Source organism: Astyanax mexicanus, chromosome 2, assembly GCF_023375975.1.
Source record: "Astyanax mexicanus isolate ESR-SI-001 chromosome 2, AstMex3_surface, whole genome shotgun sequence".
Lineage (NCBI taxonomy): Eukaryota > Metazoa > Chordata > Actinopteri > Characiformes > Acestrorhamphidae > Astyanax > Astyanax mexicanus.
The window spans coordinates 37,145,577-37,162,699 of NC_064409.1; the positions used below are offsets into that span (position 1 = coordinate 37,145,577).

General features: G+C 37.0%; 2 protein-coding genes across 3 annotated transcripts in view; one reads left to right on the forward strand and one right to left on the reverse strand.

Moving 5' to 3' along the window:
- Positions 1 to 2,979, reverse strand: part of apaf1 (apoptotic peptidase activating factor 1) — a 63,326-nt gene extending 60,347 nt beyond the window's left edge. The window contains exons 1-3 of one of the 2 annotated variants that reach the window (XM_049474294.1): positions 2,680 to 2,979; positions 1,382 to 1,571; positions 796 to 993 (exon numbers count right to left, since the gene is read on the reverse strand). In XM_049474294.1, coding sequence (XP_049330251.1) covers positions 796 to 993; positions 1,382 to 1,571; positions 2,680 to 2,817 — 526 coding nt within the window. In that variant the 5' untranslated portion in view covers positions 2,818 to 2,979. The remainder of the gene's footprint in view (positions 1 to 795; positions 994 to 1,381; positions 1,572 to 2,679) is intronic. The other variant, XM_007244977.4, reaches the window with a different exon arrangement.
- Positions 2,980 to 11,657: 8,678 nt separating this feature from the next.
- dnajb9b (DnaJ heat shock protein family (Hsp40) member B9b) lies at positions 11,658 to 16,405 on the forward strand. Its single transcript, XM_007244976.4, has 3 exons — positions 11,658 to 11,756; positions 12,725 to 12,955; positions 13,891 to 16,405. The coding sequence occupies exons 2-3, from the start codon at positions 12,739 to 12,741 to the stop codon at positions 14,313 to 14,315; spliced, it is 642 nt and encodes a 213-aa protein (XP_007245038.3). The 5' UTR covers positions 11,658 to 11,756; positions 12,725 to 12,738; the 3' UTR covers positions 14,316 to 16,405.
- Positions 16,406 to 17,123: the final 718 nt, after the last annotated feature.

Below are 17,123 nucleotides of genomic sequence, written 5' to 3' on the forward strand. Positions count from 1 at the left end.
GACCAATTTACACGGTCAATTACCCAACCCACTCATCAGGACTCCCCATCACTAGCAATGCCCCAACATCAGGGGGGTGAAGACTAGCACATGCCTCCTCCGATACATGTGAAGTCATCCACCGTCTCTTTTTGAACTGCTGATGATGCAGAATTGCTGAGTAGCATCACAGCTCGCACGGAGAAAAGCGCAGCGACTCGTTCCGATACATCAGCTCACAGATGCCTTGTGCTGCAGACATCAGCCTTTGGAGAGAGCGCCATCTACCCACCCAGAGAGAACAAGGCCAATTATGTGCTCTTGGGGCTCTGGTAGCCAATGGCAAGCTATATAAACAGGATTCGAAACGGCAAGGGCCCTGACATTTAAAATGAGACACTGAAAACTCCAGTTTAATAAAAAACACTGTTTATACACACAGTACCTTGTGACTGCTTATACACAGAGTACCTTTGGGGGGATTAGAGAATTCCACAAAAGTCTGTACACGTTACCATGTTTCACTACAACCCAAATCCACTACCAGTCCATTTTCTCACTGAATTCTGGCAGAAATTCAGAACCTCACTCACAATATAACCAAGAGAACATTTCATGATCAAATTACATACTGCTGAACTATGACTACTGGCATGTAAGGGTATTTAGCATACTGTAATGAACTGAAATGGGAAAAAATAATAATAACCTTGCTAAAATTCTTTTTAAGAAATATGCCATTTGCAAGTTACTCTACATTAGTCAAAAACTAACCATTGAAAAACTAAAATATTTATGTAGAAAAAAAAACAGTACCTTTGATTAATGAATGGTCTCTCACTGCCTCTGCAGCCAGCACAGACTTCCCTGAGCCAGCCATTCCAAACACTGTGACCCAGCCCACCACTTTCTGCAGTTGGTACAGCTTCTCCCGGACCTGGTTAAGCAGAGCAGGCCGGTTCACAAAAACCATAGGCCTTTGGGGAACTCCGCCTTCACTCAGAATAAGCTGAACTGAAATAATTAGAGCAGAGAGAGATCAGATATAACCTAATCCTAAAAAAGGCAAAAACAAAAAAATACTTTTTTTACAGAACGGTTGGTGTGTTACTCTCATTAACTAGAGTTAGATTAGTCTTATTTAGCCACTGAGGCTTGTGGAAGAGCATGTTCCTTGTGTAAAAGAGTTAACTGTGAGTTTCTGGGGTTACTTAATGACATGTAATTCTGTGTCCTATGGGTTGGTGGCTGTCCCAGTTGGTTCATGGTCAATGTGGACGAGGCACACTGAATTTAGAACTTTTTCCTCTCCCTTCGACAATTTCACCACAACGTACTACAGACTATTAGTAAAATCATTAGTGAAATCATTTTAGTAAGAAGGAGGCAGTTTAATGTTTACCTAAGGAAGAGACCCCATTGGAAAAGCTCTTTTCACCCTCAGGGCTGAGTTGTGGCAGGTCATTATGCAGCAGGTTGGCCAGGTCTCCATAGCTCTCTCTAACCAGGGCATTGTAGAAGGAGATGTAGGCTCTGTTGTCTTTCCGCAGGAGGACCTCCAGCAATGCTGCTGCCTGCTCTCTTCTGGTGGGCTATAAAATAAAAGAGAGCAAAAGTGAAGCAACAATGTCATAAAGAGGAACCTCACATGCTACATCATCTCTGTAACAGCTTTTAAACCTTCTTTTTTTACTTCATATTAACCATATCTTACACCCTTCACAAGGCTCATCGCAATATTCACTGTTATCTTACATCCCATCTATAGTCTATTTTCACACTTTGAGTCTGCATCGTTTAAATAGCAAAGATGTTCACAGACATACAGTATCTAAGCCAAGGGGTATGGTGGTCTGGAAGTGAGGTGTATTGCGATCTTGGCAATGGAAAAAAGGTGCGCCAGTGGCTGATTAAAACCCTGACAACAGTCATCAGTCAGTTTACTGGTCTCTTGGCAATGCAGGCATGCCTCATGTGCTCAATGTACATACACGCCCACTTGTTACACACACATGGACCAGAGGCAGTGCACAAACCCAACTTTACATTAAAATAGAAAACAAAATAAAATAACATTGCTGTTCTCATAAATGAGAACACAAGAGTGCACCTGGCTGTTAAAGTGATTGGGAAGTGACACACTAATTGGTTTGATGCATGATTACTTAAGAGAATCAGTGTATATGTATATATATATATATATATATATATATATATATATATATATATATATATATATATATATATATATATATATATATATATATATATATACATACATACATACATATTTTATATATATATATATATATATATATATATATATATATATATATATATATATATATATATATATATATATATATATATATGACCTTATTAATACTAAATCTAATACTATTATTTTTTTTATTCATGCTTAATTTGGGGTATTATTTTGAAACTTACCCAGTGGCAAAAAGTTTAATCACATTACAGACATTAGGAAAATGTATTGTTATACTGTGGTGCTCTTCCTCAGACAGGGAATTTAACCTAAGTCTGGGATATGGGAGAAATGGTGTTACCAACTGCACACTGTACAAATATTGATATTATAAAGCACAGTTTAAATGTAATAAAAAACAAGTTTAAGTATGTGCCATATAACTTTTGACCAGTGGCTGGTTGTTAACCTGTATCTGGGTCTATTTGCTATACCTTGCTGAGTACCCTGTCCTCTTCATCTGTTGTCAAGACCCCGTCACTGATCATGTGGTCCATGAGGTAGGAGGCCTTTATATCTTGCTCCAGAGTGTCTTTGGAGCGCAGCAAACAGCTGCGAGCCCTCTCCTCCATCTCCACACACACCCACCCACGCACACCCACCCACACACACACACACACACCCACCCACACACACACACACACACACACCCACACCCACACACACACACACACACACACACACACACACACACACACACACACACACACACACACACACACACACACACACAATGTTTCCTGCAGACACAATAAAGATGGACAAGTATAATCATCTCAAGGTAGCTTGTTCTTGTTCTTGTTCTGTTGATCCTAGGATTATTTCAGATAGAGGTAAGAACGTTTATTTAAAGCCAAAATATAGGGTCTGTAATTGTATTTCTGATTTATTTAAAATTAAGAAAAATTGCATTTAAGAATAAAAAAAGAGGACCAGGGAAGTTTGACAATTGATTGTTTACTTTGAAAGAACGTAAACCTAAAAAACAACCCAGACCTTAAATAAAAGTTTTCTTAATTATTTCAATCTGAGCAATCAGCAACATACGAACTGTCCACTATTGATGCAGTATTCAACATATGCATACCAATCTTACTCAACAACATATGGTATGTGTAACATTATTCTAAACATGGTAAAGCACATAAAAACAAAATCAAATTATTAAAGAAAATAGTAAATTATTATTTTGTGAAGGCCATATTGTAAATAATATATATATATTTTTTAAATATAAGAGTTTGATGGGTAGTATGTAAGCACATTTTTAACAGGTTTTAACTGGTTTAAAATCACCAGTAGCAAGGAACAGGTGTGGGCAATACAAAAATAACACCTGAAACCACAGAAAAAGGAGAGAAATTAATTTAATCTTTGCAGAACAGAAAGAGGATAAGAGAACTGTCTGACGACTGAGAACCAAAATTGTGGACAAATATCATGCATCTCAATGTATCTCAAGGTTACAAGTCCATTTCCAGATATCTTGATGTTTCTTTGTCCATGGTGCACAACACTTTACAATCTATGGCACTGTAGCTAATCTCCTTGGACATAAACGGATGAGAAAAACTGATAAAAGGTTGCAACTCCAGATAGTTCAAATGTTGGATAAGGAGCCCCATGAAGTTCTAAAGAACTTCAAGCTGACCTGTAGGCTCAGGTGCATCTTATCCATTGTTACAGGGACAGATATTTCTCTCCAAAAAGTGTGCAATAATTCTGTCCATCCAATTTTGGGTGTTTTGCGTGAAATTTTCTCAAATTTTGCCTTTTCTGTGTGTTTTTGTGTTTTTCCAATGCACACAATAGAAATAAACATGTATATAACATTACGTGTAATTGCAATGATTTTCTGGGAGAAAAACTTTGAGGCTGCCAACACTTTCGACCATAATTTTAATCATTATAAATACTTTAATAATACTTTAATATTGCAATATATTACAGGAAATACATATATTGCAATGTTTAGTATAAAGTCAACAGTTCATTAAACTTCACTTAAGACATTAAAATACATTTTCAGCCAGGACTACTTTTTTATGGGGCACAACACAGGGTTGCAAATCCAGTCAGAGTTAATTTACATATACCAGTCTTAACGACAAAGTAACAAAATTAGCCTACATGCTATTGCTATATCAAAGTATGAGGTTGGAAAATGACAGTGTAAAAATATTTCTGATTCAAAACATCAAAGAAAACATCAAACCAAAAGAAATAGGATGTAGGCTCTTTATATATGCCACTAGTGCATTGATTGTGTTATGCTGTAAAATCGATAATATTGTTATCACTCTTTTACCTTCATATACAGTGGTGCTTAAAAGTTTGTCATTTTAATTATTTTTTTCTTCTTTACCCATTCTTTGGTGGAACGATTTGTGTGCTTAGGGTTATTTACTTGCTGCATGACCCACGCACCTTCTCTTGAGAGTCAGTTCATGGATAGATATCCTTCCATTTTTCTTTCGAATTTACTTATTTCATTCATGGTTTAAGCATACTTTGATGGATCCCTGTTCATTAAATAAAACAGGTTCTGCCCACTCACACCTGATTGTCATCCCATTGATTGAAAACAGCTGATTCTAAATTTCACCTTCAAACCAACTGCTAATCCTAGAGGTTTACATATTTTTGCCACTTATAAATACATAATATTGAATCATTTTCCTCAATGAATAAATAATCAAGTTAGGCCTGGACAATAATTCGATATCGGTATTTATCGCGATAAGAAATGTTTCAATAACGGTGATATCACTTTTGTGGTATATCGATATGTATTATGTACAGAATCTGTCACGGACAGGCGTTTTTTACTGGCGTCAGCTCGCCGCAGAGCCAAACACATTCAGCCCCCATAGCTGTGCTACCTCAGTGCGTGATGACGCAATCACACAGGCACGTAGCCAGATAGGCTAGGCTAGGCTAGGTTAAAATGGCTAGGCTAGGCTAGGTTAGGTTCAGGTCCGCTCCGCTACGCATCTAAAATGTCTCGAAACGGAGCCGGGACGAGCGGATCCAAGGCTAGGGTAGACTCGGTTCGGTCAGCCGCTGTTTCGCTCGCCCATTCGCGCGTCCGCTCGCTCATCCGCGGCTCCGCTCGCGCGTCCGCTCGCTCATCCGCGGCTCCGCTGGCCCAGCCGCGGGTCCGCTCGCTCATCCGCGCCTCCGCTCGCTCATCCGCGGCTCCGCTCGCCCAGCCGCGGGTCCGCTCGCTCATCCGCGCCTCCGCTCGCTCATCCGCGCCTCCGCTCGCTCATCCGCGGCTCCGCTCGCCCAGCCGCGGCTCCGCTCGCCCAGCCGCGGGTCCGCTCGCTCATCCGCGCCTCCGCTCGCTCATCCGCGGCTCCGCTCGCTTGCCGCTTTGCTGCAAATTGTGCCGGTGAGTGGAGCCGACAAGCAGCGTAACGTTAATACATCTAATCTGTTCTACCACCTCAAGCATCTTCACTACATACAATATTTTCCTTATACTGACTGAAGCACTTTAATAGATTATGTTGAAACTAAGTTATTTAAAGTTTATGAATCCTTTAGGTTTGTTTATTTGACGTGGATATCATGTTGAATACCTCTTGTATTCTGACTGAAGCACTTTAATAGATTATGTTGAAACTAAGTTATTTAAAGTTTATGAATCCTTTAGGTTTGTTTATTTGCCGTTGATATCATGTTGAATACCTCTTGTATTCTGGCTGAAGCACTTTAATAGATTATGTTGTCACTAAGTTATTTATAGTTGAAAAATCCTATAGGTTTGTTTATTTGACGGGAAAATTTTGTTGCTTTTATGTATATAAAGGCTTCTTGTATTATATATCCTAGTTAAAACACTTTTGTTTTAATCTGTTAAATTTGTTTACAATGAATAAGAAGCTCTGCCTCTGTTGTCATTTAAAGTTATTTTTATTTGTAATAGTTATATAGGCTTATGTTTGGCAGGGATGTCATGTTATTATTTTGCTATATGCAAATAAAATTGAGCATTGATTTATTTTGACTACTTTTATTTCTAAAGTATTAAAGTTTTTGTGAAACGAGGTTTCAAAGACTTAAAACATTTTCATACAGTAGTAGGTACAGATTTCCATTGGATAGATTGATACAAAAAGTGCAAATACACAGTTAAATAATAATTTAAATTTGCAGTGCAAGCTGCAGAGATTGCAGGGATTCTTTTTCTGAGGCCTTCAAAGTATTTATCGATATCGAAATTATATCGTATCGACCGAAATTTAAGGAATATATCGTGATATAAATTTTGGCCATATCGTCCAGCACTAAATCAAGTATAATATTTTAAATATATTTTTTATCTTCATTTACTTTTAGGAAATGTTATGATGTTTTAAGTCACATTTATGAAGAAATACAGAAATTCCACTAGATCTACAGCTCTGAAAGAGAGTCCACTTCAGTTTCTGAAACATGTTTCTCTCATTTAGCTATTTATAGGTATATGTTTGAGTAAAATGAACATTGTTTTTTTATTCTATAAACTACAGACAACATTTCTCCCAAATTCCAAATAAAAATATTGTTATTTAGAGCATTTATTTGCATAAGATGAGAAATGGCTAAAATAACAAAAAAGATGCAGAGCTTTCAGACCTCAAATGATGCAAAGAAATCAAGCTCATATTCATAAAGTTCATAGAGTTCAAAAACCAATATTTGGTTAAATAACCCTGGTTTTAATCCACAGTTTCTACGCATCTTGTAGGGGTGTCACGATTCTCTAAATCCTCGATTCGATTTCATTTTCGATTTGAGGGTCACGATTCGATTCGATTCTCGATTTTCTTGTTTTATTTTCTTGTTATTATTTTATGCCTCATAAAATTTAAATAATATATTTATTATTATTATTATTATTATTATTATTATTATTATAAATATTATTATTATTATTTATTAAGATATATATGGTAATGCCATCTAGTGACTTTTTTTGGTAGCAACAGTGTGCACTATTAAAACAAGCAGTTTATCAGAGCTGTGTGTGGATGGCTGGTGAAACTGCTCATTACATGAAGCTGCAGTTCTTCATCCAACCACTAGCAGCAGCAGCACAAGCCCCGCTCTCTTCACTCAGTCACTACTTCAGTACAGCCCAGCCACGGGCTACAGAGCTCAGCCAGTCCGTTTTTACTGTTTCTGTAAACAAATAAAGGTTTTAACCCCACTAACCGGATAATACAGCTCACTACAGTTCATCTTTCAGCCCAAGCAGCTAACAGCAGCAGGTTAGAACAGCCGACACGGAGTCACTGCTCGGATTACATCATAAACAGGTCAGTTAGCGCGCTGCTAACCTCAGGATGTTTATAACTACGGAGTTTAGTGGACACACCACGGCCGCCAGGTAAGTCTTTTAAAGGCTACTGAAGACTATTAAAGGCTATTAGAGTGTAACCCCTGGCTCCCAGGGGTTACAAGAGGTTATTGAAAGCATTATTGGGGGGCAGAAATCAGTACAGGCTGGTTAGATAAGTGATGTGGGTATTGTCTTATAAATATTTACACATAACTTATATCTCTCCTGAAAAGCTTTTATTTTAGTCAGAAACACGCTTGTGTTTACTTTATCTGAGAGAAAGATGTTTTTTTAATTCAATGGAAAGCAACAGGTGTAGTCAATTATAAGTTTAAGATTTTTAATCCACCTCACTGTGATCTATAGTCAGTGTTCTCAAGTCACACTGACACACGCATTTCAGCGAGTTCACACGCTCTCACCTGCGCGCACCCACCCCTCCGTTAGATACAGATACAAAACCTGCGCGCCCAACCCCCGCCCCCCCTCCCCCGTTGGACAGATAAAAACAGTGATCACACTCCCGCCGACTGCGCTCATGCAGTGGCTATCTCTATTTAAATGAATAGGATGCGCTGTGTTGGTGCCGCGCTATTTGCGTAGCGCGCGCGGGAGGGATCGTCGATCCTCTTTTTGACTTCGATACTCGAGATCGTGACCTCATTTCGATTCGATTTCGATAAAATATCGAGATCGTGACACCCCTAGCATCTTGGCATGTTCTCCTTCACCAGTCTTACACACAAAAAACACTAAAATTTAAGCAGTTCAACTTGGCTTGTGATTGTCCATCAAAAATTAAAGAAACTCAATTTTTTTTAGAGCTGTATATAACTTTTAGTGTTTACAATGTTTAGTTAGTAAGTAATGATATCATTTTCTATTAAGAACAGTAATACCACACGTTTATGGAAGTCAACGTTTGAGTATCCTGTCTAAAATTAAATATTTAGTCAAAATCTGATAATGTTTTGTGTGTGTGTGTGTGTCTTAACAATGTCATATTATGGCAGTATATAATACCAATGTAACGTTAGCTATACTACCTATAAACTAACGTGTTTAGTTTACCTCGCTAGCAAACCTAGCTCATAAGGTTTCCTTTATAAATCAGTAACGTTACAAGAGGAACTTAACCAACCTAACCAAGTTACTGTTTTCACTGTTTACATCATCAGGGCGGTCATGCCCCAGTTTTACTTGCTCAGATTTACCGCAAATGAATGAATTAATCAGCTAATCAAACAGCTATAGAGTTTTAAGCATTTAAACGTCAATTTTGTTGGTGAAACTCATGAGTAAGGCAGTTTTCTATAAGTCTCGAGTAATCCCAGTAGTGTAAAGGTGGAGTAAGTAAAACTGAATGTGAGATAAGGTCTAGCTGTTCACTATAATGACTCTGACTCAGGTATTTAAAGAGTTCAGTCAGTCTGAAAGCTACACTCAACACCTTCACCTAACAAACCTAACTAACTAACTACCACACAGCGCGCAGTAACAACAGACACATACTCACACAGGCGTCGGAAGTTCTACAGCATCAGTCCTCCACTAAAGAACGCTTTATTTAGTGCGACGCTCTGCTAAGACACCTGAATTAAATCAGATAAACCGGCGGATATTTACTCCACACCTACTTTTTCACACTGAGGGTTTCCTTGTTCTCAACAAAAACAACTTCCCCGGCGCAAACCGACCAATAGAAACGCGCGCTGGAGTCACGTGTCTGGATGAGGTCACTCACACTGTTGTACAGTAACTAGGCAGAGAACACATGGATTGTGTTATTACTTATTTTTATACATTGTGCTGACTTTTAATACATTATTATGCGTGTTATACATACAGCTCTGGAAATAAAATAAGGGACCACTTAAAAATGATGTTTCTTTGATTTTACCAAAATGTAAACCTCTGGAACATAATCCAGTTATCCAAAAGCAGTGTGTAAGACTGGTGAAGAAGAACATGCCAAGATGATAAAAACTGTGATTAAACACCAGGGTTATTCCACCAAATATTGATTTCTGAACTCCTAAAACTTTATGAATATGAACTTGTTTTCTTTGCATTATTTGAGGTCTGAAAGCTCTGCATTATTTTTGTTATTTCAGCCATTTCTGCAAATAAATGCTCTAAATACAATATTTGTATTTGGAATTTGGGAGAAATGTGGTCCGTAGTTTATAGAATAAAACACCAATGTTAATTTTTCTCAAATATATACATATAAATAGCAAAATCAGAAAAACTAATTCAGAAACTGAAGTGGTCTCTTATTTTTTCCAAAGCTGTATGTGTGTTTATATTAATTATTTACCTGAGTAACCTAACTATTAAGCTATTATATTGCAATAAATTACAGGAAATAAATATACTGTAATGTTTGAGTTAGTCAACAGTTGTTTAGACTTCCTTCACTCGATAAAAGTACATTTTTTGGCCAGGACTACTGTTAAGGTTATGGCCTAAATTATGATTTTACTTCAAATCTTTGTTCCATCATGTGGACATACTTGTAAATTGCTGACAAGGCAAGAATAACAAATTCATAATGTATAACTGCATATTCACTTAATGTAGTATACAGGCCAAATTTTTACATAATGAAATAATGCTAACTAAAATACGAATAAATGCATATAATTAAATTATGGTGATATTTGCTCTCACTAAATGTGCTTTAAAACCTCTGTTAGAGTGAACAAATTACAGTTCAAGTTACTGAAAAAGTGTTTCTTCACATACTACTGTCTACTTTGTGAGCCTTTAGGCTTCGTAATGGTTTGTAAATAATTGTACTAATTGACAGTCAGGAAGATCTATTCTTCCTATTACCTTCACCTTCTCCCAGCACAGCAGAGTCATTCACTGACATGCCAAAAGTCAGTCTGTACATTGATAATTAAATGTTGCCTCAGCCATCAGCTTCCATTGTGGCACACAATATGAATTCCTGTCCCATGACATGTTCCATGTCAATGTATTTTCCAAAAAAGTATATGAGAGTTAATACCATTAGTGGGCAAGAGGGCAAAAACTGTCCACCACTCCTGTCCACATACATCTTTACATATGAATAATAATACTGTCTTTGACATGTTTGGACAAGTCTAAGTTTGTTAACTAGCAAAATTATCCTATAATTAAGCATGTATAAGCTCAGCTGTTTGTATTGGGGTCAGTGATAAGTCTTGCTTATGTGATTATGTGATGCTAAAAACCTGCATTATTTATAATATAGTAAAACCAGGGTTTCTAAGTAATTTAGCAACCACTCATGAATGAAAGATTAGTTATTTTAATCCGTAATTGGAATGTATTTCCTCTCTATTGCATTTATTTGGACCACAGTTTCGGGTCATTAATGCTGTTATTATTTTTAATCGGCGACACTGAAGGAAGGAGGAACGGATCTGTCTCAAATCCACCTCTTGTTCCCTATGTAGTGAACTAAGCCGAACAGCAAATACCCTGTTCTTGCTGTGTACAGTTATCAAGTTTGTCTGTTTTAACCCTCTATAGCATGTTCACACACACACACACACACACACACACACACACAAACACACACATATATATATATATATAGTTTGATAAAAAATATGTATATATAATTGGAGGAAAATGATATCCACCACTGCGTTAATATCATTATATAACTGTATATTGACTGATCTAACTGTATATTGTTGCACTGAGGCAACAACTGAAACAACACTGTTTTAGTTAGTAAATAAAACATATGTGCAATTAAATTGCGATATGTGCTATTCCTTTTACGTATTTATGAACAATATATTTTATTGCTAGTTATTTAAATATAAACGTGTGAACATATAAAAAGTCTATTAATTTATCAATTGGTGGTATTAAATCCCATGTGGTACCTTCAAAGTAAAATGTCCAATCAACTTCTACCCCCTTATTTATTTAAAAATATTGTTCGATTTGGGACACAACCATTTCTGTTTCTCGGCGGCGCGAAAAGCACAGACGCGCTCACGGCCTCATCCAATCACAGAGCAGCTAGTCACCTCTTCTGAAAACTCGACCAATAGGATTGCGCGTCGTGGTACAGAAGTTTCGCAGCGTCACACATAGCGTGCGGTCTGTCCAAAAAACAGCTGTTCTGTCAGCCGTCAGATGCAGCCGGAGAAGAAACACCGCCAACACTCTCTGGTAGGTTAAATATTATGACTGATTTTAATATTTAGTACTCCTTAATTAAAATGGGAAACGCCTTTACTGTATAGAGTTGGTAACTAGTTGTCTTAATGTAATAGAAGCTGTGCCGTCAGATTAAATATAACGTTACTTTTTCTTAGCTATAGCTACCCTGCCGACGCCTGACGTATCTTTTCACTTTTTGTATATCTCTTAATGTTATAATATAGTTAGCTAAAGCTAGCTAACCTATCTCGCGCTAAGATACGAACTACGGTTTCTTCTTTTAGGCTTACTGTCTAAAAGTTAACTAGCTAACGTTTTTAGCTACAAACATTTTAGAAACACTGCAGCTGTTGGCTCGCTGACAGCTGCTTTAGCTGGCGGTCTCTGTTTGTGAAAGCAGCACTAGATAACTAGATAGCTATGTGAGAAGTATCTAGAAACAAACTGTCAAAATGTCCGAGCAAACGCCGCAGAGCCAGGGTTGCCAGATCCAACACAAATATCTAACCCAAAGTCAATCTAAAACCCGCCCTTCAGAATCTTAAACTAGCCCAAAATATCTGTCTGTCACACGTTTGAAGCAAATGGCAAAACAACTATGAGTGTACGACTTAGTATATTGTTTATAAGGGATTTATTGTCCGTCAATAATAATATTGTAACTTTAATGTTTTATTGTGTTATTTTGTAACAGTTTTATATCCCAGTCAAGAATATTTAATAGTAACATTATTAGCCAAAAAAATACTTTTGCTGACTCATTTCTGTTCTTGCCCCTCCTGAACTCCCTTCTCTCTTCTTTAACATTTTTTTCATCACCTGGTGATTTCTGATAACATTGTGATTTCTTTCGCGCGAACCTGTCAACTCTACGCAAAGCAACTGTCCAAACACTGAGAGACTGAGTGAGTGATAACGTGTGAAACACAAAATGGTAAAGCTATAGCTCACAGCCTCTGTTTCCTTCCTGTTTACAGGTCTGACTGCAGCCATGGCCACAGCCCACTCCGTGTTTACTGTAGCTGTCTGCATTCTCATGATCTCAGAGCTCATCCTGGCTGAGGAAGACTACTATGAGGTCCTGGGTGTGACCAAAGACGCCTCTGAGCATCAAATCAAGAAGGCCTTCCACAAACTAGCCATGAAGTACCACCCAGACAAGAACAAGAGCCCAGATGCAGAGGCAAAGTTCAGGGAGATTGCTGAAGGTATGTTCACTGCCCTGCTGGCATTACAGGTGGTTACATGAGCAGCACAAACCTTTAAAGTGACTCATCACAAAGAACACATTCCTAACCATAAGTTATTCAAGACTGTCTGCTTCATAGATAAGCTGTTTGTGTTGTTTACAGTTCAGTTTTTTCCAAAAAAACTGCAGTTGCAGTCCACCTGCACTCAAAGGGCCTAGATAAAGATTTTTTAAGGGGCCTCTAACTGGGTGTTGTCATGTCTCTGCGAACTCTACAAGCATAAGACTCTCACTGTTTTTTAGTGCACACTTCACTTACCCAACCTACTTATTAAAACTTGTGTATATTTTATATCTAAACTGTGTATATATATCTAAACTGAACTAGGGCAGGCCCCTTTGCTTTAGCTCCTCAGCTAAGGTCTTGTCAAGACCAGATAGACATCAGTGGCATCAGTTCACTTAGTTAGATCACCATGTTGCCTTGTGTTTTGAATAAGATGTGTGGTGTAAATCTGAATATTCCAAATTGTTTTATGTTTACTGATCATTAAACCAAGCTTAATCTAGGGGTGCCCTAAATATTTGCTGAATATGTCAAAAAAGCATGTTCAGTGTTTCAGCAAAAACAATGACTAATTTATTTATTATTATTTAAGAGATACTGAGATTTGTTGGTATATCTGCTGGGTTGTTTATTGTTGAAAAAATATTTTTAAATTGTATGAAACGGTTATGAAATTTTTGTTCCATTTTGGCCAAAAATGTATATTTTGTTGAATCTTTAGTTTAACTTATGCTGCTTTTTGAGGCACATCTTCAGCTGATGAGCACATCCTTCAGTAGCTAAAGCCAATTGTTTGGACTTGAAAAGAACATATCAACTATAGGAATGTACAGGATTTATTTGTAAGATTATTTTAATATCTCTTTTTTATCTTTTTTGTTCCTCAGCATATGAAACACTGTCTGACGCCAAAAGGAGGAAAGAGTATGATCAGATGAGGAGTAGTCCTTTCAGAGAGCACAGAGAGAGCACAAGAGCAGGCGGCAACCACTTCCATCAACCATTCAGCTTTGACTTTGAGGACATTTTCAGAGACTTCGATGTTTTTGGACAGTCAGCACACTCCCAGCATAAGAGGCACTTTGAAAGCCACTTTCAGTCCCACAAGGAGGCACACACAAGACAAAATAGGCACTTTCAGAGTTCTTTCGGCGGTGGCATGTTTGACGACATGTTTGCAGATATGTTCTCTTTTGATGGACACTCAGGCAGTACTGGCAATGGCTTTCAGGGTTCTACCAGACAGCAGCACTGCAGGACAGTCACTCAGCGCAGGGGAAACATGGTGACCACATACACAGAGTGCTCCTGATCTAAACTCAGATAGTCTTGACTAGGGGAATTCCACCAATTATTTATTTATTTTTTAAACAAGGTTATTCAGAGGGGTTTAATATGAAATGGTGCAGTATAGAGAAGCTTATTAGCGTGGATTGAAACTGTTAAATATACAAAACAAATGGCCTAAATCTGAAAATTAATCTTTTTGGGGTATTATTTTGCATCTCAACATTTTGCATAGATAAAAAAAACAAAGCAAAAGCATATTTTACAACTATTGTAATATCTGGCATAAGTCAGTGTATTAATCATTTATCCATATATTATGTTTCTGTGGTGTAGCTTTTAGAAGCATTACACTCTTTAGACTTAATGTTTCACTTACCATTTTTGGGAAAAATGACTTTCAATTTTACATCTTAAAAACAACATTTTAGAAAAATTGGAGGAATTCCCCTTTAACAACCTTTGATTTAATGTTAATTTAATTTCTTGCTTCTGGATTTCAAACAGTATTGGTATCATTTTTGAAAGCATAATACAGAGTTATGCCATGCCAGAACAAAGCATGCGCTGTTAAAAGCAAAATCTGATTTAAGTACAGGGTGAAAGGAATAGTTTGGATCTTTTACTTTTATCGTGAATAAAAGTAATAAATAAGCCACATGAAATAAAAGTGGGCTTTTATGCATGGCTTAATATTGTTGCTTCCATATGCAAAAAGCCTGGTGAAGTAATACCGCTTTTAGGTGGGTTTAATAAGCTAATGCTGCCATGATACCAAGATAATAATGTATCAATAATAATCATAAATATTTGGAGTGTGTTGGGATGTGTGGTAAGTGCGTTCTTGGTTAGATTTAACCAGTCAGAACTCAAACTGTTCAGTTAAACATTGTGTGTTTTTATTGTTTTGTTGTGTGTTGCACAGCCTTAAAAAAAGAGGAACTTGTTTACAGCCATCTGTCCAATAGATATGTCAGTTCCTGTATCTTTCTATCTTTCTTTTTTTCCCTTACACAGCAGGGTCTGTGACCAGTCAGTTCTCATCTCACTTCTGAAGGAGACATGCTGGTCCTGTTTAAATATCACTGGAGGTAAAGGAGTACTTTGGCATTTTTCCACCCAACCTGTATCCGCCACATTGATTACATATGGTTGATTACCACACTGGCTGTGTTGTACTCTGCTTACAAGAGACCTGAAATCTTGTTGACTCAAAACACACCTATAATAGAAGTCAATCGGTGGGCATGTCTGATTTGAGTCAACATTGTTTCTAGATAAAGAAAAATGACTGTTTGTGGTATTCAGCCATACCATATATGCTTTTTAACGAGATACTCAATGGCTTAGGCACAGATCTGTGGAGGTACTTTCAAAAGTATGCACCCATCAAGCCTGCATTGGCCTATTGCACTTGAAATTGAAACAGTCTCCTTTATGTTCCAGTTTTTTCCAGGGTGGAGCTCTAGCTCCTGCCTGCTTGAGCCATTATCAACCTTTATTCCTTATAATTCTCAGCATTCATGCTCTTAGGGGGAACCTGTACCCTTTTTTCTGTCTGGGAATCCTGTTCAATAACATCAGTAATATATACAACCTTTTCAGACCCTCAGGCCTAACAGCAACTTCCATGGAATTTTGGACAAGTACTGTATTTGCATTCAGTGAGAGGTGAAAGATACGTTGCCTAATGTAGTTTACTATGATCTGTTTTTTTTCATGCCACATAATAAAAAAATATAAATTGAGGATCTGTCATTCCTTTTAAGAATGATTAAACGGGTTTGTGTTGGCCGCCGCATGAATTGTGATGATGCCTTTGATTTATAGCTGCAATAGACAATGACAGTTTTTCACACAGGATTTCCCTCGTCTCTTTCTTTCTTGCTTTACCAACTGTTACCTCATGTCATAGCTTTGATGACATACAGAATAATGTGCAATATTATAACTAGCACTTTATGTGCTTCTTTCTTATGTTTGTTTGTTTTTGTTTTATTTTTCTATGTGCTGTCCAAAATACATGATGATAATTTATGATTGTGTGTATTGATCAAATGCTCTTCTTTTGTTGCTTTGATGCCATTAAATATGCCCTGCATACAATGGTTTTAAGACTGTATTGCTGTGTTCTTTCAGTACATTCAAACATAAAGCACATATACAAAAAACATTGCTGAATGCCATGGTAATTAGAAAGGACATTTCTTAAAACATTTTAGTTTATGTTTATATGTACTATTATTGAAATATTCATACCATCAACAGTTAAATCAACAGTTAGTTTTATTAAATATATTCTTTAAAAGAAATGTCTAAGAATTTTTTTCCTGGTCAAAGTCACACTGGGTAACTTAGAAACTACACGGGTTCACTGTTTACAGTTCACAATTAAATTATTATTCTAATTATTATATATTTTTAAATTAAATTTGAAAAAAAAAAAGTCTGCTCACTGATGAGCCAAAACATTGTAACTACTTACCTAAAATGCTTTTGTTCCAGTCAACTGAGGAATGGGGTTTCATGTTGTCTCTGTCAACAAGCGGCTGAGAAAATATTGGCAGCAGATTTTTTAAAATAGAAAAGGGTGTGATAAGATTACACCCTCACACTTTTTTTCTTAATTATTTTATACATTTATAAGGAAATATAATACTTTCCTAACTGCTGACATAGTCATATTAATAGATTTTATCCAATTGTACTGGATCCTATTGATTTACATGAGATTTACATGAGAAGTCCAAGGGTCCTCAACCCCTCGCATTGCTTTTCGTTAATTTAATATATTTTAAATTATATACTTCAACTCAATGGCATTTTGCATCAT